The sequence below is a fragment of the Microcaecilia unicolor genome, chromosome 4, assembly GCF_901765095.1.
Source record: "Microcaecilia unicolor chromosome 4, aMicUni1.1, whole genome shotgun sequence".
In the NCBI taxonomy this organism is placed as follows: Eukaryota; Metazoa; Chordata; class Amphibia; order Gymnophiona; family Siphonopidae; genus Microcaecilia; species Microcaecilia unicolor.
This window is the reverse complement of record NC_044034.1, coordinates 243863778-243889568: the sequence shown is the minus strand read 5'-3', so window position 1 is coordinate 243889568 and position 25791 is coordinate 243863778. Positions and strand designations below refer to the sequence as shown.

The window sequence follows — 25791 nt, the reverse complement described above, 5'->3', positions numbered from 1 at the left end:
TTGAGGGAATGTGTCATAGGGCTGAGTTTCCTCTTGTTTTAAAGACAATGTTAGCTTCTGAATTTCTGAGAAATGTATTATCCTCACTATTTTTAAATTTGTCTTTGACAAGCAGTGTCTTTTGTCTGCTTTCTGAAGCTTACAGGAAGTATAGAGAAGTGAAATTACAGAGGCTGATCTAACTGGGAAAATTACTTTAAGAAAAAAAAAAGGGTATCTTCTGTTCTCAATAACTGAAGTTTGCAACTTGAAATTGTATTTTTGCATTTACTTACTGAATGAAAGTGCCAATGTGATGCAGTTTTAATTATTCCAGTATTATTCCAGTATCATCTTTACGCTGATGACTCCCAGATCTACCTCTCCACACCAGAAATCTCAGCAGGAATCCAGGCCAAAGTATCAGCCTGCCTGTCTGACATTGCTGTCTGGATGTCTAAGCGCCATCTGAAACTAAACATGACCAAGACTGAGCTTCTCATCTTTCCCCTAAACCAACCTCTCCTCCTCTCCCATTCTCTATTTCTGTGGATAACATTCTCATCCTTCCTGTCTCATCAGCTCGTAACCTTGGCGGTCATCTTCGACCCCTCCCTCTCCTTCTCTGCATATATTCAGCAGACTGCTAAAACCTGTCGTTTCTTTCTCTATAATATCAGCAAAATTCGCCCTTTCCTTTCTGAGCACACTACCAGAACCCTCATCCACACTCTTATCACCTCTCGCTTAGACTATTGCAACTTGCTTCTTACAGGTCTCCCACTTAGCCATCTCTCTCCTCTTCAATCTGTTCAAAATTCTGCTGCACGACTAATAATCCGCCAGTGTCATTATGCTCATATTAGCCCTCTCCTCAAGTCACTTCACTGGCTTCCTATCCGTTTCTGCATACAGTTCAAACTCCTCTTATTGACCTATAAGTGCATTCACTCTGCAGCTCCTCAGTACCTCTCCACTCTCATCTCTCCCTACATTCCTCCCCGGGAACTCCGTTCACTGGGTAAATCTCTCTTATCTGCACCCTTCTCCTTCACTGCTAACTCCAGACTCTGTTCCTTTTATCTTGCTGCACCATATGCCTGGAATAGACTTCCTGAGCCGGTACATCAAGCTCCATCTCTGGCCGTCTTCAAATCTAAGCTAACAGCCCACCCTTTTGATGCTGCTTTTAACTCCTAACCCTTATTCACTTTGTTCAGAACCCTTATTTTATCATCCTCAATTTAATATTCCCTTATCTCTTGTTTGTTCTGTCTGTCTGTCCTAATTAGATTGTAAGCTTTGTCGAGCAGGGACTGTCTCTTCATGTTCAAGTGTACAGCGCTGTGTACGTCTAGTAGCGCTTTAGAAATAATAAGTAGTAGTAGTTGTCTAATCTATAATTCCCCCCCCTCCCACAATTTTAAATCTATAAGTGAATGAAGTGTTATGTTCTCATCCTGCCTAGAGTAGAATTGAGGAAGTCCGTTGATGTCTCTTTTAACATTGACTAAACAGTTTTAACATTTTGGGTTTAGGTAATTGTAACTAATTGAATGTTACAGAATTCACTTAATGTCTATTGTTAGAAATATGCTAGTATCGGATGTCAGTCTTAACTTACTTTGATAATAAGAAGTTTTCCAGTGCCGCTCTTTTAGACATGAAATGGTATCTTACATTAAGTTTGTTTGTATGTTTCTGTGAGGTAAGTGCCCATATTCTGTTTTCTTAGTGACAGGAAACGATAACAGAACTGAAATACTACAAGATGTAATGGGAAAAGCATACATGTTGAATTCTAAGTTACACTGTAATCTCTCTATCCTGGTTCTGATTATATTTTGATCCATATGCTGAGATAAGCACGGGACTTTATTACATAAGTGGACAAAGGTGAGCCAGTTGATGTAAAGTATCTATTTTTTTCAGAAGGCTTTTGATAGTTCCTCCTGAGAAAATTAAAAAGAGTCATGGGATAGGAGGCAAGGTTCTGGTGTGGATTAGGAATTGGTTATTAGACAGAAAACAGAGGGTAGGGTTAAATGGTCATTGCTCTTAATGGAGGAGGGTGAGCAGTGCAGTGCCACAGGGATCTGTATAGGGACTAATGCTATTTAACATATTTATAAATGCAATGGAAATCATAACAATGAGCGAGGTGATTAAATTTGCACATGATACAAAACTATTCAAGGTGGTTAAAACACATGCAGACTGTGAAATATTGCAGACCATAGGAAATTGGAAGACTGGGAATCCAAATGGCAGAGGTGATGCACATTGGAAAGAATAATCCAAATCATAGTTACTTGATGCTAGGGTCCACCTGAAAGGGGGGGGGGGGGGTCAGCACTTAAGAAAAAGATCCAGGTGTCTTTGTAGATAATATGCTGAAATCTTTTGCTCAGTGTGCGGTGGCGGCAGCCAAAAAAGCAAACAGGATGCTAGGAATTATTAGGAAAGGGATGGTGAATAAGACCAAAAATACTATACTGCATTTGTATTGCTCCATTGCACGACCGCACCTTGAGTATTGCGTTCAGTTCTAGTTGTCATATCTCAAAAAAGATATAGCGGAATTAGAAAAGGTTCATAGAAGAGTGACCAAAATGATAAAAGGGATGGAACTCCTCTCATATGAGGAAAGGTTAAAGAGGTTAGGGCTCTTCACCTTGGAAAAGAGATGGATGAGGAGAGATATGATTGAAGGCTACAAAATCCTAAGTGGTATAGATGAGTAGATCTATTTTTTTTACTCGTTCCAAAAGTACAAAGACTAGGGGACACTCGAGGAAGTTACATGGAAAAACATTTAAAACAAATAGGAGGAAATATTTTTTCACTAAGTGAATAGTTAAGCTCTGGAACTCTTTGCCAAAGGATGTAGTAACAGCGGTTAGCATATCTAGGTTTAAAAAAGGTTTGGATAAATTCCTTGAGGAAAAATCCATAGTCTGCTATTGAGACAGACATGGGAAAGCAACTGCTTGCTCCAGGATTGGTAGCATGGAATGTTGCTGCTAATTGGGTTTCTGCCAGGTACTTGTGATCTGGCTTGGCCACTGTTTAGAAAACAGGATGCTGGACTAGATAGACCATTGGTCTGACCCAGTATGGCTACTCTTATGTTCTCATGATATGCCCTGACATTGTAAACAACTGGAATGTTGAAAAAGTGCCTTAATAGATGGGGCAGTTGTGAAATTGAACAGACCAAAGTACTAACTGCTTCCTCCGCTTCTGCATTATGCAGTAGGATGGTGCACAAAACATAAGGATACACCAAGAATCTGAACACCTTTTCCAGGCCTTGGAGGCTGCCTCACAGGAATTTACAAGGACTTGTCAACCTGGTATAGTACGTAGATGACAATGAATTTCATGCAGATTGCTGAGCCTATGCTATGCAGATAACTGATAGTTATAGGGTTTCAACATCCTCTCATTCTGAACACATAGTCTATGCATGTTGAATTATGTGACCAATAGGGTATATTAAAAGTGGGATATGCTGAATGTACCTAGGACAACGTCCTGGAAATGTGAATATTACTCTGTTTTAATAAGAGCCTATGAGATAAGACAATTTAAATCTGTAAGTATTTATACTGATAGTGGAGTTGGGATTTTTGGACAGATATGGGGCACAGAGGGGCTTCTTATAATTATTTTTTTTTTGCACAGTTTAATTTAATTCACAATGTCAGAGATTTGAAATTATGTTTTAAAGTGTAGGAAGTGAAGTTATAAAGGAGCTGGGAGGACTTGGGAGATAAAACCCCATCCTTGGAAAACAAAAATCTGTGTTGGAAGAATTAAGTAGAGGTTTGTGCTGGGAGAATATCTTATTGATAACAAGAAATAGGATTTATTGCAACTTGTTAGTTGTCATTTTAAGAGTTATGATAACAGCATAGCAGAGATAGGATAGACAAACATGAATGATGTTAGGCAATATGCTTGTAAAGGAATAAAACATGTACAATTATAATAGCGAATAATGTAAATTATGCATTTTTTAGGATAGTTATGCACATTTGAGATTATTATTTCAGTTAGCACAAGAAGAGGTGAAGAGATGGACATTATGTGAAGGTATTTCTCTTTCTGAAACTAACCTCTTAAGGGTATCAGGACCTTTTAGACTGGGTACACCCCACCGGGCTCTGTAGGTGTTTCTGCTATATTCAAGACTGGGACTGGATTTTTGATCATTTTGCTTTGGCCTTTAAAGACTATGTGTTGGAACCTGCTGAACTTAAGTATAATCTGTTAAAAAAAATTTTTTTTTCTATATTTGGACAGAACTGTGTTTTAAATCCTGTTGATGGGATAAACCCAGGCTCCAGCCTCTCATAGGTATAAGCCATCCCTGAGAGTTGACAGTATAGAAAATGATCCAATAAAATTCAAGAGAACTGGGCTACTACTAAAGCCAGTAGGAACAAAGGAAAATGCATTTTTGGAAATAAAATGTTCGCAGTTATATACATCATTTAGAAGGACCGTGAAAACATTCCTATTTGACTAAGTAAAGATCTGTCATCATAATTATTTTAAGACAGAGTTGTAAAGCTATATCTGGTTAGTAATTTGTAATTATTTTTAGTTTTATACTTTACTGTACATTACTCAAATGTTGAAGGTTATCTAGAGTGTTAACTGCTATGAATTCTAATTGTGAAAACATCAATTGAATAGAATCGAAAAGAGGACATTTATAATGCTTGAAGTCTCCACCAGAAATGGCTGCACTTGAAAACTTGAAAGAACACTAATGCAGAACCACTGCAGAAGAATTGTGGGAAATTCTTTATCTACATTCAGGAACACACCCTAATGTTGCATCTATGATAAGAATGAAAAAAAATTATTTTTTTCTGTATATTTAGTATCATCCACAGTGTCAACATACCGAAGCAGTGGTCTAAACCTGTCATCTATGAAAAGGACAGGACAGTTTGCAGATCAACTCCTGCACAGTTCCCCAAACCTTGGGGGGGGGGGGGGGGGGGGAGTTCCTGTACATTCACTAAGTTGCCTCTGGCCAAAGGGGGCTTAAGTGTCTGCTTGTGGCTGTTTGTGACAAATTTACTACCATATAGAAACTGATGTCACATTTTCTTTTTCTCCTTTTAGTAATATCTTCAGATCAAGATCCCTCTTGTGTGTTGTCCCTTTGAGAGGGGTTGGCGCAGCAGTTTGTGCTTTGATTTTACTGTTTTGAACTAATGTTGCATATTTTTCAGAACCTTCTTTTAACATTTATTGAAGCCACCTATTCCTAGTCTTTCTAGAAGAGGGTGACCCCATGTGAAAGATCAGACTACATGAAAGCTGTCACAGCACAAGTCTTCTTTGGAACCTTATGCAAAAGGAAAAGAAGGCCCGTAGCTAAGTACTGTTATGGGCTCATTTGCCATCAAGATCACCGGCCCACAATTGCAGAACAATTTTATGGGACGGAACCTTAAAGCTTTACAGTTTGTTTTTGTTTATCTTGTATTTGAGGACTTATTCCCATTATTGTTTTAGGAATTTATTCTTTTATTTAGCACTTAAATATTGTTCTGTGTGTATTATTGGAAATATTACTAAGTTTATAAAAAGTTAGGAAAGAGTGATAGGTCAGACAGAATGAATTTTAAAAAACCTGTATATTCATCCTGTCTTGAATCTTATGTTTGTTTCATATTTTTTGCTCACTTCAAGAGACCCTCTCCCTATTTCTCATTCCTGCCCAGCTGAAGTGAGACCTAACACAAGTGCAGTGAAGAGAATGAAGATACCACTTGCTGATAAGAAATGGGAGATGTGGTTACTGCAACAGATGATGCCTCATGACTGGACCTCACCCACTTTCCTCATCTAAAGGTGGAAATTTCTGGATTAGGAAGTGGAATGGTGAACATGAGAGCATAAGAGATTCTAGCATTGTCATTCAGACTCCAACACTTCTACTTGTCAGCACAGCTGGAAAAAAATCTGAATAAGCCATAATGAACTGGTCGCAGCCTTTTTAGGAGAGCATGTGGACAGGAGGTCTTAGAAGTGAAGTTTGTTGAACTCTTCTCTTAGGTGCGGTAAACTCTTGACAGGATGAAACCGTAAAATATATTTTGAATGTGTAAGAAACATGCAGTATGTTACAATGTGCACCTGTTCTCAGAAACATAAGTTTCTTTAGTTGGAGTACAAGGTTTAGCGTTTTATGTACATCTTGTATCAACAGATGTAGCATGTGCTTTAGCTGAGACAATCAACTCATAGCTTTAACTCAAGAAACCCACAGTTTGAGAAATGCTGTCATCAAATATCGCCTCAGAAATGATTACTTGCTCCTTAGAGCTAACCATGGTTATAAGGAATTTGAAGAAATGTATTGTTTTAACCTGATAACAGTATTCTAATTGAGCAAAAATTAAAATCCCTCAAAACTTTATCCTTAGGCATTCAGCACCACTGCTGGAGACTATTAGTTATATGACCTTACTGACTGGCTTACTAGTTGGTTGCCAAATATTAGATGGCTCCGTATAATGGTAGTAGCTGTTTGGACTAATTGTATCCCTACTTGGGACTGGTTATTTAAACCTAATGTTAAACTGCTACTGCAACAGACCATGATGGAAGGATCATGTATTCCTTCCCAGACTGAGTTACGCTTAGAATGAACCGGACTCTCTCCATAAAGGCCCTTGCTAGATATATATGGAGATATATATGGAGAGAATCCGGCTCATGCTAAGCGTAACTCAGTCTGGGAAGGAATACATGATCCTTCCATCAATTTGGCTCAGTACATCTTCCAGGTTCATCGTGATTTCTTTCAGTTCCTCCGCATCATCACCCTTGAAAACCATTTCCGGTAAGGCTTACATCTTCTTCCGTAAATACAAAAGCAAAGAATTCATTCATTTTCTCTGCTATGGCCTTGTCCTCCCTGAGTGGCCCTTTTGCTCCTTCGTGATCTAACGGTCCCACTGACTCCCTTGAAGCTTTCTGCTTCTAATGTGTCTGAAAAGTTGTTAATGTGAGTTTTAGCCTCTGCTGCAAGTTTCTCTTCATAATCTCTTTTAAACTTCTTTATTAATTATTTGCATCTGACTTGCCAGTGCTTATGCTGCTTCATTTGTGTCCTTTTTCCATTCTTTGAAGGACAATCTTTTGGCTGTAATAGTCTCTTTAACTTCACCTTTTAACCATGGTGGCTGTTTTCTCTTTTTTCCACCTTTGCAAATACATGGAATGCATTTGGACTGGGCTTCCAAGATGGTGAATAACGTCCATGCCTGATTTAGTATCCTAACCTTAGCAGCCAATCCTTTTAGTTTCTTTTTAACCTTTTTTTTTTATTATTATACTTACCCTTTCAAAAATTAAATGCTGCTACAGTAGATGATTTAACTACTATCTGGGTTCCTCCCAGATAGTAGTTAAATCATGTTATGATCACTGTTTCCCAAACAGCGCCACCTCTCGCACTGTGCCCTGCACACCACCAAGGACCAGTCCAAAATGGCTCCCCCTCTCGTCGGTTCCTGGACCAGTTGCTCAAAGAAGCAGTCCTTTATTACATCTAGAAATTTTATCTCCCTGGCACTTCCTGATGTAACATTTATCTAGTCAATATTGGTACAAATCAGAGACACCCCAATTTGAAAGATGCACTTTCATTTACAAAGAAGGCTCCTTTTAATGATGTCTAAAACTCTACACTTTTATATAGAAAAAAACCTCTCCAAGATGCAGAAATGAGAAGAGAATGCAGCTAAATTATTTGAAGTTTAAAGTTATACACTTATCTTGGATGCAGTAAACTTATCCATCCTTCAATGAAATACAAATACGCTCAAAGTCCTGATCACTTCTTTTAAAATCCCAACAGGGGTGCCCTGTTCATCATCGTTTGGCTGCTTCATGGGACCCATCCAAGACCGCAGTTTCAATTCACCACCGTCGGCTCTTCTAGTTTTTCACAAAATGGTGGCTGCTTCTCAAGGGACGCCGAGAGCTTTAAATCCCCGCGTCATAGGATTACATCAGAACGTCTCAGGTGCCAAATTATAGGAATGCCTTCCATTCAATAGAAATATTTAATCCTTTAGGGATAACTGTGTGTAAAGTAAAAATCCATCTTTGCTCCCTTTGGCGAAGTAAACGCCATGTGTCTCCTCTTTGCTCCGTGACTTTTAGTTGTTCTAACACCGTACCTACGAAAACTTATGTTGTTTTTCCATGAAATGAGATACCAAAGGTTCATGTGTCCTTTGAGAATATACGCAGTGTCTATGATCAATAAGGCACCTCTTCAGAGCGCGAGACATTTGACCAATGTAATATAAATTACATGGACATATCAAAAGATATATAACATTTCGAGACAGACAGGAAGTTTGAGCTCTAAAAGGATAAACCTTTCCCATATGAGAATCTATAAATTAGAGTCCAACATCATGTCACATGTTGTGCATGATCCACACACTGTATGATGATCTTGTGTTCTAATAGCTCTTTCTTCACGGGTCCATGGCTCAGCTGTGCATAACATGTCATTCAAATTATTATTGCGCTGAAGGGCAAATAGAATTCTCAATTTTTGAAAACAAGGATGAACTTTCAATATAGGAATATGTTTCTTGATCATCCTCGTCACTGTATCTGTGTGACAATTATACTTGGTTACAAATGTCAAAACTTCCTCGAGGAGTCAACAACCATTCTCTGTGATTAAAAAATGCTCTTTTTTTTTTAGCCTTTTTCACAAGAGCTGCAGGCTATCCTCTATTAACAAGCTTCTTTTGTAGAGTATCTGGAGGTGGGACTTCTCTACAACATCCCCTGTAGGTCTCCTCTATGTACCTCTCTGTCTCTCTCAGCGCCACCAAGTCTGCTACTCTAGCCTCAAGAGAAAGGACCTGTTCTCCGAGAGCTAGGAGCTCTTTGCATCGGGCACTCACATATAAACCGCTCACCAACTAGAAGATAATTATACATGTGACATTCAACGCAAAAATCTGGATAGAACCTCTCTCACTGCTGGACTGCTGTCTCCATCTTAGCATTTTTGAGTTTTTCAATAATTTAAAACTTGCTAAGGTATTAAGGATATTAGTCTAATATAAAAACGTTTTTAGCTTATATGGTATATTGTGTGATTTATGTGGAGGGGCATAATCGAACGGGGCGCCCAAGTTTTCATGAGCCGTAAAGGGGCAGGGCAACCCGTATTATCGAAACAAGATGGGCAACCATCTTTCGTTTCGATAATAAGGTCGGGGGACACCCAAATCATGAAATTTAGGTCGACCTTAGAGATAGTCATTCTTAGGTCGTTTTTGAGATGGTCGTCCCCGGTTTTCGGCGATAATGGAAACCGAGGATGCCCATCTCAAAAACGACCAAATCCAAGGCATTTGGTCGTGAGAGGAGCCAGCATTTGTAGTGCACTGGTCACCCTGACATGCCAGGACACCAACTGGGCACCCTAGGGGGCACTGCAGTGGACTTCAGAAAAAGGTCCCAGGTGCATAGCACCCTTACCTTGTGTGCTGAGCCCCCCAAAACCCACTCTACCATAGCCCTTAGGGATGAAGGGGAGCATCTAGATGTGGGTACAGTGGGTTTGTGGTGGGTTTTGGAGGGCTCACATTTACCACCACAAGTGTAACAGGTAGGGGGGGGGGGGGGGGGCCTGGGTCCGCCTACCTGAAGTACACTGCACCCACTACAACTGCTCCAGGTATCTGTATACTGCTGTGATGGACCTGAGTATGGCATTTGAGGCTGGCAAAAAAAGGTTTTAAAGTTCTCCCTGTTGTCAAACAGCTAAATAGCTGCCTGAGAGTTGAATTATGCGAATCTGACACACCCAATATTATATCTTTTGAATCGCACTTTTGAATATTAGATATTATGAAGTAAGGTTTCAATATAAACTCATAGATGATACAATATTACATATGCATACTTGATCTTGATTTGTCCTTGCCATTTTCAGGACACAGATTATAGAAGTCTGCCTGACACTTGCCTTGTTCCCTGATTACTCGAGCTGCTGTCAAAACTCCACACCAGTCCATCCAGATCTGGCTTTATGTCCCAATTATAGAATTGCCCTTATACGACTGGCATCTAACTCAGCACTAGCTAACATTCTCTTCTGTGCACAAGGTCCATGGTGGCTGTGCTTTGGCTGCTTCAGTGCCATGAGAGGAGGAGAGCCTTGGTATACTGCCAAGGTGGGTAAGCAATGGTATGTTTTCCTAGAGGTCAAACCTCTATCCCACAAGAAAGATGCTCTCTATTGGGGAATTCTTGACTTCACTTCTACTCTGCCCTGGAGCCCTTCCTTCTTACTCTTGTTAGAGTCAGACTGCAGGAACTTGCACCTTTCTAGCACTCTGCAACATCCTTGCATAGAGCTCAAAGTTAAAGACAGCACGGTCAGGTCTTAACAGCAGCAAATATCATGCAAATCTAAGAACTTAACCACCTTGCAGCAACTGAACTGAATCCTATCCATCAGAAGATGGAGCTAGATAAAATCAAATTTAGGAGAGCAGGGGGATTATATATGTATAATAAATATACATATGCCTTTAAGGCAGGAGAGTACACTGACTACCTGTCAAGTATTGTTTCTTCTTCAAATGTTTATGTCTGTTATTCAAATCATCACCGCCAATATCCAATTCAAACAGACCCCAATATTTCCAAAGGGTTTTCAATCAATCCACATTTTGGAAGCTTCATTATTATTTATGACAGTCTAGTTTATATAACAAGTTATATTATAGAGCACTTGAAAGTGATTGGGTTTGACATTAATATTGGGATCTGGTATTCACACACAAAAAAAGCCACAAACTTTGCATGTTATTTTATTCATGGAACTGGCCTTATTGTTTGGAACACCACCCTGGTCATGAACTTTGGTCCAGTCAGCAGAAGCTTTTTGGTTTTGCCTCCAGTGTCAATGGTACACAATATCTCAATGTGAACACAGGTTTACACCGTAGCTGGTCCACAGTTATGTAACAAGTTGCCAAGCAAATTATGTTTAGAAAAAACTGAAAGTTCATCTTTTCGTACAAGCATTTAATCCTGGGTGATTTTCCATTTTCAGTATGTTATTTTGACTGTTTTATTGCTAGCAGCTTACAGTATATGATAAATGTAATAAATGAAAATAAAAATGAAGAGAAAACCATAGAAATCAAGAGAAAATGAGTGTGGGGGAAGGGGGGACACAGCAACAGCCCATATTAGAATCAAGGAAAAGCAGCAAAAATAAAGGAGACAGTAAGATCTTCTTCGATGAAGTACTCGGAGAACTAGGGAGCTGCCATGTATGTAGTACTCTAATGCATGTTCAGAAAACTTTTATAGTCTAGCTAGCTCAGAGACTAGGGTCCTTTTTGGTGCTGTGGAATGACACCACCACTAAGTCTGGATAATTTACACCCTTCTTGTCAATGAAGAATTATCATATTAATTTATTATTATTATTATCATTATTAATAATCAATGTATATCCTGTTTCTCCAGCTCATCTAATCAGGTTACAACTAACACTCATAAAACCAAAAAACATAACATAATAATATAACATACAATAACTAAACTATAAAAGGAAACCCTACGTGTGGCTTGTTAGACACTCTAATAAAAATACCTAATGAAACAAATATGTTTTTACTGTTTTTTTAAACATTAGCAATGAAGTCATTTGGCACATTTCCTGAGGAAGATTGCTCCACATAGTTGGTCCAATTATAAAGAATATGCATGAACAGTCTTCTTCAAGATGAACCTGATGAAAAGTGACATCTGAAAGACATTGGACTGGAATCTCAAATCCCTCAAGGTACAATAAACTTTGTGCAATATTTAATGGGGCATCATTATGTAAAACCTTAAAGGCTAACATTAAAATTTTAAATAATGCACCAAACAATAAGAAGCCAACAGAGCTTAATTACTCATACCTCCAATTACCCAGGCTGCAGAAAAATTTGGGCTACTCAAGCTCAGATTTATACAAGAGATGCTTACAGTAAAAATACTCTTCCTAAATCCAGAAAACAAACAGAAAATGTACACAGTATATTTACATACCTTCCACTTGGGTGTCATCTACTGCTTTGTACTCGGTACTCTTAATTGCAAGTTCCACGCCATACCCAGACAAATGTAATCTTCTAGAGCCTGGATTCTGCCAAACAAAATTTGAGAGAGAAACAAGTAAGTTTTCTTTTTATTCTCTATTCCTTAGTCTTCAATTTTAAATTCAAAAGTAGGGTGCACTAGTGTCCCAATCAAATAATTTCTTAAATTTGAGAAAAATTTTAGAATTGCTCTCTTCTCTTTGTGTCCCTATCATGCCACCAATAATATGTAGAGCAATATATATATATATACTCCCCCTTGCAAAACACACCATACATAACAATACATCTTATTTTTTGTTCCTGGAATCTACACAGCTAACAAGGTTTTACTGTTGAATAAACCACCACTTCTTTTTAGTTATTTTTTTTTTAAGTAAATAGATGTTGACAATCCAAAACAAAACACTGTAAATAAATACCATTTCTTTTTTGCCTCTTTAGAAATACAGATAAACTAGGGAAACTAAATGGTCAATCTAAAGACAATGAATTACAGTCCCTATCACGCCAATGACTATATTCCAGCTTAGCCTAGAGTACACTCTCCTCAACTGTTGCTTTCTGAAGTAGCTCAAACTAGAATCAGTTGCATTAGCAGACCTCTTCCAGCATGGTAACTAACATGATTCATGCCAAGATCAGCAAAGAGCTAGAGTCATTTTACTAAGCTTAGGCAAAACGTGGCTTTAGCGGAGGAGTAGCCTAGTGGCTAGTGCAGTGGACTTTGATGCTGGGGAACCGTGTTCAATTCCCACTGCAGCTCCTTGTGACTCTGGGCAAATCATTTAACCCTCCATTGCCCCTGGTACAAAGTAAGTACCTGAATATATGTAAACCGCTTTGAATGTAGTTGAAAAAACCTCAGAAAGGCAGTATTTCCCTTTCCCTGGATCTTCCTGTACACTAAGGCCATTTTTACTACAGCTGTAGGAATGGCCTTTTTCTATTTCTTGGATTAATGCTCATGTGCTGCTACCATTATCATGTGGCCATAAAAATAAAAATTAGCATGTGTGCATTTACTGCCACCCATTTTTGTAGGTGGTAAGGGCTCATGCGCTATTCCTGTACTAATCAGTTAGCACACAGTAATGTAGCAACACCAATTAGGGAAGGAATGCTCACACACAGCCCCCTCAAAAGAAAAAAATTAAAGCCTAATGCAGCTTAGTAAAAGGCTCCCTAAATTAGCTAATGACTTATTAGTCTCTAAAAACATACTATTTAGCAGGTGGGATAATTTGGCTCATCATTAGAATGGCATAACCATTCTAATGTCTGTCTGACCGCCTGTATTTCACCAACAGAATAGTAGCCAAAACAGTGTCAAGCTGGAGTTAAGGAAGACTGTCTCTAGAGTTCCAACAAACAGTTTAAGAAGCAAGCAGGACCAACAATAGATTATCCACTGATTCCTAGCAATGATTCCTCCATATCAAAGTGATTTACATAAAATAAAATAGAGCTAAAGAAAAAAAAAAAAAAAAAAGACAGCCAGAAAGAAAGGTCATAATCTACCAGTTTATATCCTATAAGCTTTGGAAGAAGAAACCTTTTAAACTCTTCCTGAACAAAGTTAAGTACATAAGTACATAAGTACATAAGTACATAAGTAGTGCCATACTGGGAAAGACCAAAGGTCCATCTAGCCCAGCATCCTGTCACCGACAGTGGCCAATCCAGGTCAAGGGCACCTGGCACGCTCCCCAAACGTAAAAACATTCCAGACAAGTTGTACCTAAAAATGAGGAATTTTTCCAGTCCATTTAATAGCGGTCTATGGACTTGTCCTTTAGGAATCTATCTAACCCCTTTTTAAACTCCGTCAAGCTAACCGCCCGTACCACGTTCTCCGGCAATGAATTCCAGAGTCTAATTACACGTTGGGTGAAGAAATATTTTCTCCGATTCGTTTTAAATTTACCACACTGTAGCTTCAACTCATGCCCTCTAGTCCTAGTATTTTTGGATAGCGTGAACAGTCGCTTCACATCCACCCGATCCATTCCACTCATTATTTTATACACTTCTATCATATCTCCCCTCAGCCGTCTCTTCTCCAAGCTGAAAAGCCCTAGCCTTCTCAGCCTCTCTTCATAGGAAAGTCGTCCCATCCCCACTATCATTTTCGTCGCCCTTCGCTGTACCTTTTCCAATTCTACTATATCTTTTTTGAGATACGGAGACCAGTACTGAACACAATACTCCAGGTGCGGTCGCACCATGGAGCGATACAACGGCATTATAACATCCGCACACCTGGACTCCATACCCTTCTTAATAACACCCAACATTCTATTCGCTTTCCTAGCCGCAGCAGCACACTGAGCAGAAGGTTTCAGCGTATCATCGACGACGACACCCAGATCCCTTTCTTGATCCGTAACTCCTAACGCGGAACCTTGCAAGACGTAGCTATAATTCGGGTTCCTCTTACCCACATGCATCACTTTGCACTTGTCAACATTGAACTTCATCTGCCACTTGCACGCCCATTCTCCCAGTCTCGCAAGGTCCTCCTGTAATCGTTCACATTCCTCCTGCGACTTGACGACCCTGAATAATTTTGTGTCATCGGCGAATTTAATTACCTCACTAGTTATTCCCATCTCTAGGTCATTTATAAATACATTAAAAAGCAACGGACCCAGCACAGACCCCTGCGGGACCCCACTAACTACCCTCCTCCACTGAGAATACTGGTTGACATTTCCCTCAGTTCTACTGGTAACGCATTCCAGTAATAAGGGCCATACACGCTAACCTCCCCTTTTACAAAGCTGCACTAGTGGCTCCTATGCGGCAATGCTGACACAGCTTTGGGCTTTTGGGTTGTAGCCCTGGATCTTTTTGCCCTGCAGGATTCTGGGGAGGTTTCTATGAAAATGTGCTTAGATGTGTATGTTTTGCTTTCCTATAACAATGGACTTCTTTTTGTGCTTTATTTCTATGTGTTTTAACTGCTTAGACTTTTTTTGGTATGGCAGTATATCAAGTTTAAATAAATTGTAACATCTGTAAATTCACATAGGGCAATGATATATGGGGGAAGAGAGAATTACAAAGATGCGATAAAATCTCATGTTACTGCAGCTTAATTTACTGCTGGTTAGTAACTGCTGCACAGTAAATGAATAAAACAATACAAAATGGTATCCTGATGCTCCTGGGGAGCAACCTTAGAGGACAGAGACAAAGAGCCACACAGCGCTATACAGCACCCCCCCCCCCCCACCAATCTTTCAGGGATTTCTTTGCTATCTAGCGGGTGGGGGATTGCTCCTGCCCCATCCAGTACATACTAGGGAAATGTAGTAAATTTAAAACGAATCGGAGAACATTTTTCTTCACGCAACGTGTAATTAAACTCTGGAATTCGTTGCCAGAGAATGTGGTAAAGGCGATTAGCTTAGCGAAGTTTAAAAAAGGTTTGGACGGCTTCCTAAAGGAAAAGTCCATAGACCGTTATTAAATGGACTTGGGGAAAATGCACTCTTTCTGGGATAAGCAGTATAAACTGTTTTGTATTTTTTGGGGATCTTGCCAGGTATTTGTGATCTGGATTGGCCACTGTTGGAAACAGGATGCCGGGCTTGATGGGCCTTTGGTCTTTCCCAGTATGGCAATACTTATGATATGGTAGGTTCTTAGGAAGGAGGTCATCAGGGGGAAGGGTGAAGGGTATGCGCAGGGACTGTCTTTCTTCTGTGTTTGTACAGCGCTGCGTACACTTTGTAGCGCTCTAGAAATGTTAAATAGTAGTAGTAGTAGTAGTACTTATGATATGGTAGGTTCTTAGGAAGGTCATCAGGGGGAAGGGTGAAGGGTAGGTCTGTATGCCACTTTGAGTACTGGTGCCTTTAAAAATGCTCCTTGGGAGAAAAAATGCCAGCAGCTATTTGCCATGAATAATGCAGTTTATGAAGTTAACGCAAGCTTCATTACTCAATCTGCATAAAAATGAGGTGCTCTGCATGCATTTGCATCTCTCATTGTTATATAGCATTTGTGGAAGTAAATAACTGTGCATCATGGTAAAAACATACAATTTTGCTATTTAACATGTTAAGAGACAAATATAGTTCATTATTTCCTTAAAGCACATTAGTAACTACTCTCTGAAATTTTTAAGCTTAACAAGGCTGACTCAAAAGCTCAGTTAATGTGAAAATGCTACTGAAGAGAAAACATTTTGTATTGGAGAGGATACATATATTTGTCAAGCTCCCTTTGTATTTATAGTTTTGTTAAAACAGTAATACAAAGAACAATTAAATTTTTATTCCATAGAAACCCAGCTATTGTGACAGGCCGCACACCACTTATTTCTTCCTTTAAGTGGTATCCATTATAACATGAAAACATAGTTTTGTATAAAAGTTTTGCATATTTTTCCGACTTTCAGGATGCTTACTCCCATTTTCCCTCCACAATTTGCAGGTACTCTGCATCACTGCCTCATTTGTATGAGACAAAATCCTAAGAAGATGCTCACCAACCAGGACAAAGCTGATGATCCTTATCCAATACCATGAACTTTAATACAATACAGTAATTTTAAGGTAAAGCCTACCTGAATGTAATGTCGAAGAACATAAAGGATATCCCCTTTCTGAGCTTTTTCAGAAAGGACTTCGTGAAATTTTACAAATTCCTTTGTACCAACTTCTGCATAAAGGATAACAATAGGAACATCCTGGCTGAGTGTAGGAAATTTATGATCTTTCTTGTACAAATATGGTTTTGTCCTGGAGGGGGTAGGGGGAGGATTTAAAAAGAAAAAAAAATCTGATTAAAGTTCTGAAATTCATTCCTGACTCTTAAGCAGATGATACAGAAGGAAAAAAAGGAAGCCAGAGTCAGAAAATCTGAGCAAAAGTAGTTCCATTCCTCTACGGGTTAGCTAAAAGCAAAACGTTAATAGCTGAGAGCAGTGTTATTGGTTTTATTAATGATACAAATGCTATGTAAGTTCTTGAACATCTCATGTTTTTTTAAAGAATCCTTTAGTCTAGTAGATGTGACGGACCATTTTATACAGAATGGCGACATCAGAATTAAAATGCCCAAGTCATGATGTACTCAGTCTGGCAGTATTTCACAAATGATTCCGCCAAACTTGAAGCCCTTTGTAAAATATATATTATGGTAGTGCAGGTGTTATTTGCTGGCATGCACAGCGTGAGCAGCCATTTTACAAATTTATATGTGCACTAAAAGAGCAGCATTAACTCGGCATTGCCCAAATGTTAAGTGCCGGCATTTACACATGCAAGCAGTACATTTTCAGCTTCCATGAGGAGTACACATATATGTTAAAAGTACTTAAGAACATAAGAGTAGCCATACTAGGTCAGACCAATGGTCCATCTAGCCCAATATCCTGTCTCCAACAATGGCCAAGCCATGTCACAAGTACCTGGCAGAAACCAAATTATGGCAACACTCCATGCTACCAATCCACATGCTTCCCCCATGTCTGTCTCAATAGCAGACTATGGACTTTTCCTCCAGAAACTTGTCCAAACTTTTTTTAAGCCTACATCCTCCGGCAAAAAGTTCCAGAGCTTACCTATTCGCCCAGTGAAAAAAATATTTCCTCCTATTTGTTTTAAATAAATGTGTAGATTTTTGGTCCACCCCAGCTACACCTCTGTTGTCTGTGTCCCAGTGATTTCCATGTGTAAATAGCAGCATTTACATGTAAATGGAATTCACAAAGCTGCTATTTAGACTTGAAGATGCTTTTAAGGAGAGGCCATAGTTTTGAACATGTAATTAAACACTATAATATACAAAAATACATTTACTTGCACTAGTTTTATTGTAGTAATATAAACATATGAACTCCAATTAATGTGTGTTTATTACAGTTTTTCAAACGGGCATAAAACTAACGTGCTGTAGTCTCAGGATGTCAGAAATACACTAGCTAGGTGCTTACTTTCAAATCACTTAGACTTGCAAAGTTCCATAGGTTACTATTAGGCTCATTTTCGAAGAAGATGGACGTCCAAAAAGTGACATAAATCGGCACTTGGACATCCATCTCTCAGAGACGTCCAAATCGGTATAATCATGGACATCTTTGGCCCATAATGGAAAAAAACCAGAGACGTCCATGAGTAAAACTTGGACGTTTTCACCTAGACCTGTTTTTATTACGAATAAGGCACAAAAAGGTGCCTGGAATGACCAGATGACCCCCCCCCCTCCCACTCTCAAAAAACATTATTAAAAATATTACTTGCCAACCTCTATGCCAGCCTCAGATGTCATACTCAGGTATATGACAGCGAATGCAGGTCCTTGGAGCAGGTTTAGTGTGTGCAGTGCTCCTCAGACAGGTGGACTCAGGCCCATATCCCCCATACCTGTTACATTTGTGGAGGAAACAATGAGCCCTCCCAAACCCACCAGAAACCCTCTGTACCACACCTAGGTGCCCTCTTCACCTGTGCTATGGTACTGGTGTACAGTTGGGGGTAGTGAGGTTGGGGGTTGGGGAGGTTTGGGGGGCTCAGCACACAAGGTAAGGGAGCTACGTACCTTGGAGCATTTTATGAAGTCCACTGCAGTGCCCCCAGGGTGCCCGACTGTTGTCCTAGCATGTCAGAAGGACTAGCGCACTACAAATGCTGGCTCGTCCCACATCCAAATGGCTTGCATTTGGACATTTTTGACTTGGACATCTTTGGTTTCAAAAATCGCTGAAAGTCAAAGATGTCCAATTCTAAGGACGTCCAAATCCAAGGATGTCCGAGGTATTTTCGAAATGAAAGATGGCCGTCCATTTTTTTTGTTTTTTTTTTTTGAAAATGACCTTTTCCCCTCCTCCGAATTTGGACGTTTTACAAAGATGTCTAAATTCTAACTTAGACTTTCCTTTCGAAAATGCCCCTCTATGTAACTTTGTAAGTCTAATCAGTGCTTTGAAAATAAGTCTCTTAAGGAAAGCACAAGAACCAACTTTCAATACATGCACTGAACAAAAGAACTGAAACTAAAAAAAGAATAAAAATAAGAACGTTAAGAGTCCTGGTCATACCACAATTCTGTTGAGCTCAGAACCTTGCCTTCAGTAGTGGCCAATTCAGGAAATACCTAGCAGATCCCGAAGAACAGATCTTATTCCAACAAGATGAGCAGTGGCATTTTGAAGTCTACTTGGCTAATTTGAATTTTTCTCCACAACTTGTCCGAACTACATTTAAATCATCCAGCAACAGTTTCATTTTAGTCTTTGTAACAATTGACAGTGTAACTATTTTACACTTCCGTCACACTCATAATTTTATAAATCTATATCAAATTTCCTATTACATCTTCAACTACAGCAAAACAAGTTTACACACAATGCTCAAGTGAGTCTACTGCAGACTCGCCAATGAACAAGTTTCAAAACCATCAGCGAGCTGCATGGCTTTTTATAGCACAACAGGTGGAGGTATCGGGGCAGAGGGGACAGGCTACCACAGATCCGGAAGATGAAGTTTGAAGAGCTATGGTGGAGGACCCAGGGAGAGTTCCATTAGAAGACTGTCCTCTGGTAGTTGGAGAATGTACTGTAATAACTCATCTATGCAACCTACTGGCAGACAGCTGCATTCTAAAAGGTCAGCAGACAGACAAGAAGAAATCTGCATCCTGCATGTCTGCCCTGTAATTACAAGGCAAGAGGGATTTTCAAACCTAGAACTGAAAGGTTTCTTTCAAGCTCCTAAATTTTGCTACAAGGAAAGTTTCTGCATCTGTCATAAAACAGCCCCAGCACTGAGCTCAGCCTTTTGGTCTTCTGTGCACTTGTCTCATTTGAGCAGAATAGTTAACACATTTATTACCAATGGGATTTAAATGTGTTATGTATAGATGTCAATGTGAGACTTTGAGCAGTTTTGTTCATGTGCAAAACACTGTTACATTGGGTGCCCACAAAACTGTGTAAAAATTTGAGCTAAACATAAGCACAAAGCCTAGCACTCTTTACTGCACTGGCCCCAGAATTGGATGCTATCCAAATTCTTCAGTTTGTTTGCTACTGAAATACCAATTTTGTTAAAGTAAAAGGAGAAATAGCTGCATAGGCTTTGATGGATTCACTTCTTTTAAAATAAGGGAAAAACGGTTTGCAGTCCAGAAAGTGAAGAGACTTCTTATGTGGGGGGTTTTTTTTTTTTAGACAGAACAAAGGAAGTTTTTGTTTGTTTGCTTTTTTTGTTGACCTGGAAAAATGGTACTGCTTTAGGTAAGAACTTGGAATGAGTTCAAAGAGCTACTGTTATGAAAGCAAGTATATAGAAGATCCAAGATTGTGTTGCAGTGAGACAAAAGTGTTTCCTGCTCTCTGCTGTTTCATTATTACCTGGCGCTTTGATGCCGTTTTTCCATTTTCTTTGAGGCCTAAATGAAAAGGGAAGATCGCTGAAGCTGCACGGCAGCCCTCAAACCTTGTATTGAGACAGGCTGAGATCATTGGCTTCATGTAATCCACTTCACAGGGCGTGCTGGTTGGTCCGAACGCAAGAGAGAGTTTGGGTCTGGGGAGTGAGGTGTCACTCAGCCCAGTGGGACTGGTACCTCTTCAATTACTGCAAGATGCAGTAACAGCAGGGTCACTCTCATGGACGGATGTAATGTTGCAGGGAGGACTCGTGGCCATACCTCTGCTGCTGAACTCATCGCAGGAAGAGTTAGGTTTGGAAGACCTGACTCGGAAATCTGGTTTTAGAAAGTCTTTGCAAGGGAGTGGGTTCTTCCCTCTTGTTCCATCTACTCCCCCTCCCTTTTCAAAGGCCACAGAGGTGACATTGGAGACTATATGGACAGCTGGAACTTCAAACTTATTTAATCAATATCTACCCTTATTTAATCAGCATCTACCCAGGACTGACAAATGTGAGGACATCTTGAAATCTAATTCTGAAAAAATTCTTGCTTTAGAGAGTCTCAATTTCAGCAGTCCAAAGCCACACAAGCCAGTATGGCTCAGGATAAAATGTTAGTTCACCGAAGATTGGAAAACTTTGATAACTATGTGAGACATTTGAATTTGCTGTGCTTAATTTTCCCAGACTTACGGCAATATCCCTAAAGGATCTGTTTTATAGATTCTTGAAGGTTAAATATTCAGATTCAGCTTGTCCGCCTCTTCATATGATGAAGTCCTTAGACAATGTTAAAGCTCTCCAGATGTTAACTCGGCTGTTGATGTATCCTCTGATAGTTTAAATATTACTCAAATTTTGGAAACTCGCATAGAAGAAGTGGTCTCTAGATCTACACTTTTGGTGACTTATTTTCCGTGTAAAATGGAAAGCGTTCCTTTAAGAACATAGGGAATGCCCTTTAAAATATGCACCGTATAGAGCGGGAATCAGCGAATACGGGAAGCACTATAAATACTTCCGGTTCAACAGAAACAATTGTGCTGTTGTAAGCTGAGGGTTTGTGAAGGTATTTCCTCGTTCGGCGAAAATGTGAGTTGTTCCACTTACTCTATTTCTGGATGTTAACTGATTGAGTAATTCTTGGTTATACTGTTATAGGTGCGAAGAAGGGTTATGCCGTCCAGCTCCTTAAGAAGCCACGAGCGAAGCGGAAGCTTGCCGTTGGGCTTGGACTAGTATATTTTGCCCTCGCACACACTACAGCTAAGTACTATTTGAATAATAGTCACATAACAAAAGAAAGTGTTTAAGTAGAGGTTTTTATGACTGATGAGGATTCTCGCTAGCGTGTATGAAAAGTTCAACACGCAGAGCAGAGCGGTCAGCTAGTTAAATATTGAATTATATGGTAACAGCTAAAACCGAGATTCTGAAGTCTTTTCCTCTATTAGCATTAACAGTTGCCATTTCGGAGATTTATACTTGCTATCATTACGTATATTGTATTAACATTAAGTAAGAGCAAGGACCAAAGAGATTATTGTTGTGACTTATTTTCGTACAAGATAAAGAGGCTCTTTTGCATCTTTTTTTTAGGCTCTCAGATTCCACATTTCTTGCAGGAAAGTTTTCTATATTTCCTGTTACATCTAAATGGACTCAATCACATAGGAAGAAGTTTCTAGCACTTAAACCACAAGTTATTTCTTTAGGAGGTAGGTTTCAACTGAGGATTTCTTTTAAGTGTTTACTTTTCCTGATCCTTTTTAGTTTCTTTTTTCACCTACTAAAGAATCAAAGGTATAGTTAATCTGGAATGGACTCACTGCATGTTTCCTTTTTTTTTTTTCTTATTATTATTTTTTTTTTTATATATGTTGACTAGCTTCTTCTGGTATTTCTTGGGTTGGATTTTCCTCCTTAAGTATGGTCTAGCATAGCTGATTATGGTTACTTGGAGGCATATTTTCAAAGCACTTAGCCTTCCAAAGTTTCTATGGAACTTTGGAAGGCTAAGTGCTTTGAAAATATGCCTCATAGTAACATAGTAGATGACGGCAGAAGAAGACCTGCACGGTCCATCCAGTCTGCCCAACAAGATGAACTCATGTGTATACCTTACCTTGATTTGTACCTGTCTTTTTCAGGGCACAGACCGAATAAGTCTGCCCAGCACTATTCCCTGTCTCCCAACCACCAGTCCCTGCCTCCCACCACCGGATCTGGTACAGACCGTATAAGTTTGCCCACCACTATCTTCGCCTCCCAACCACCAACCCCCCTTCCCCCCACCGGCTCCGCCACCCAATTTCGGCTAAGCTTCTGAGGATCCATTCCTTCTGCACAGGATTCCTTTATGTATATCCCACGCATGTTTGAATTCCGTTACCGTTTTCATCTCCACCACCTCCCGCGGGAGGGCATTCCAAGCATCCACCACTCTCTCCGTGAAAAAATACTTCCTGACATCTTTTTTGAGTCTGGTTAGATTTGATTGCTGAGTGGTGTATTGTTGAAGTGTTATGCAATCACGCTTAATATGTTTCAGGATTTTTCTTGATGCAATATAATTAAATGATACACAATAAAAAAAATGAAAGCAAGTATAAAAGTTCATAAGTAACAAAGGCTTGACGTTCACTCTTCTAGCTGAGGTAGCTGCTACTAGAAAGAGTGTCTTCTAGCAATGTGCTTGAAAGAAGTAAATTTAATTTCTCAATAATGGCTTTGTAACAGCTGTAAGGATGATATTGAGGTTCCTGGATACAAGAGGCTTCTTCAATGGTGGTTTGACAAAGAAGCTCTTTCATGAAGATAGATATTATAGTACAGTGAACAACTGGAAACCTATCAACCAGGGCATAATAGGCTGAAAGCACTCAGATGTACTCTGATGGAGGACAGCAGGAGTCCTAGATAGAGTAGTAGTAGTAGTATAATATGTCAGGAGGGCAATGACTGAACAAACAGACGGCAGATCTCTTCCACTTGAAGGCATAAGTATGCCTAGTAAATGATCTTCTTGCAGAAAACTAAGCTGTACTGAATATGTGTTTTTAAAGTCTCAGAGTAGAGACTAACCATTACCCAATTTCCATACTTGAAGGCATGGAATTTGAGATCAGAATGAAGACAATAGCTCTTGCTCTGTGTGATAAGTGATGGAAATATCTGGATCCTTCAAGAAGGTAAAACAGCCTTTTTTGAGCACAGGTCATCAATTCTGAGGAAGCCATTAGGGAGCTACAAGTATAATTCTCCCTAGCCTCTATTGATAGTTCTGCAAGATTCTTGCTATGAGCAGGATGGAGCAATAAGCATAAGGAAGAGGCAAGTCAAGGGTCTCTCTTCCCAGTCAATGCGAGTGGAGGAGTGGCCTAGTGGTTAGGGTGGTGTACTTTGGTCCTGGGGAACTGAGGAACTGAGTTTGATTCCCACTTCAGGCACAGGCAGCTCCTTGTGACTCTGGGCAAGTCACTTAACCCTCCATTGCCCCATGTAAGCCGCATTGAGCCTGCCGTGAGTGGGAAAGCACGGGGTACAAATGTAACAAAAATAAAATTAAAAAAATGCACTAACCAAAAGAGGAGTAGCTGCTGGCAAGAGAGCCTATTTGAGGAGTCCTTCAAGAAAGATGTTTTGCAAGATTTACTGATCCGGACATCAACAGAGGGTAAAGAACTGTTGAGCCTGTTGAGTTTCTAGTTCTGGATGCGAGGGCAGGTGGCTGGATTTCCTCTGGAAACCTGGTCACTGTCCAAAACACCATATGTATCAATCATCCAGAGCGCTGAGCAATATTTTACTTCCTCTGAGCATTCATCTTTCCCAAAATCGGACAGATTTAGTTCAGAGAGAACCAAGTTGCCATGGTTTGTATAGACAAACATGGAACCCTCCATCTGTGCTGGTAAGTAACAAGAGGATTTTAATTTAGCTCTTGCCTTTCTCAGCAGATCGAGGCGACTTACTTTCAGGTACAATAGATATTTTCCCTGTCCCCAGAGGAGTTACCATCTAAGTTTTGTACTCGAGTCAATGAAAGGTTAAGTGACTTGCCCAAGATCACAAGGAGCAGTAGTGGGATCTGAATCTGGCTTTTTTTGTTCTTAGGCCACTGCTCTAACAAATAGGCTACTCCTCTACTCCTTTGGAATTTTGCCATTACCAACTGCATCCAAATACAGCCAGTCTGGCCAGAACTGACCAAGTCAAAAATACAGAAGAAACCTGTCCTGAACCCCAATTCATGGCACTATAGAACTGTAGCAACAATTTCTAGATAGACACTAGGTATGTGTGTACAAAGTGCTTGCTAACTTTATAGCTTCCCTTTGAAAAAAGTGCCCGAGGTGCCGTAAACTTTGCAACTACATGTTCAATAGTCAAAAAAAAAAAACAGCTGGACAATAATGCATATAGATTTTAAAGTCAGATCTACAGGCATTGTTGCCTTTAACCACCCTTAGGACACCTCCCATTCAGACCTTTTAAAGAATATACATGCCAAGAAAGTTCATGTGGACTTTTAGCAGTATAACCTTTTTATTGGACTAACGTAATATATTTTGACTAGTTTTTGGAGGTCAAACCCATTTCTCTCAGGTCAGGAGTATGCTGGAAAAACTGAGAAAAATCATAAGAGACCTATAGGCACTACTCCCTGGAGAACGAGTTGCCAAAGATATTCCCAGCTCCACCAATGTTGGCCTTCCGACAATGTGAAGGAAAAAAAAATAGTGAATAGCAATTTCCCCAACAGAAGTTCAAAAAGAAGACAACGGCACAAGTCCCTGCAATATATCAAACTGAAAATTGTGCAAAACATAGCAAAGGACCCAACAGTTATCCATATGGGAAAAATATTCAACATGGGGCTTCTACTCATGCTTGTTCTTAAATGTGGCATATATTATTCAATGCAGAGATGTGAAGAAGGATGCTATGTTGGAGACAGGCCAGATGTTAAGGACAAAAAAAACCCCCCAATTCTCACAGACACAAGATCAGACGCCACAAAGCAAACCAAGGTGACCGCCCATATGGGGGAGCATGTTCCAGGATCGGAACACTGGATCAATAATCTTACAATTAGAATTTAAGAAGAAAGTTTAACACAACTCAGGAATGTTAAAAGATGATTAAAGTTAAAATAAGGTACTTTGTAACTAATGAGAAAGGATATCTTTAGGTCATATCATATTATAAACCATAAAATTCTATTACTTTGTCACTTTCTGATCACTCAT

General features: G+C 39.6%; 1 protein-coding gene across 1 annotated transcript in view; it reads right to left on the bottom strand.

The window, feature by feature from the left end:
- The window catches only part of UGGT2 (UDP-glucose glycoprotein glucosyltransferase 2), a 281123-nt gene that overhangs the window by 228892 nt on the left and 26440 nt on the right, over window positions 1-25791 (bottom strand). Inside the window, 2 exon segments of the mRNA XM_030201370.1 lie at window positions 12103-12199; window positions 16729-16903. Of these exon segments, the coding sequence (XP_030057230.1) occupies window positions 12103-12199; window positions 16729-16903 (272 nt within the window).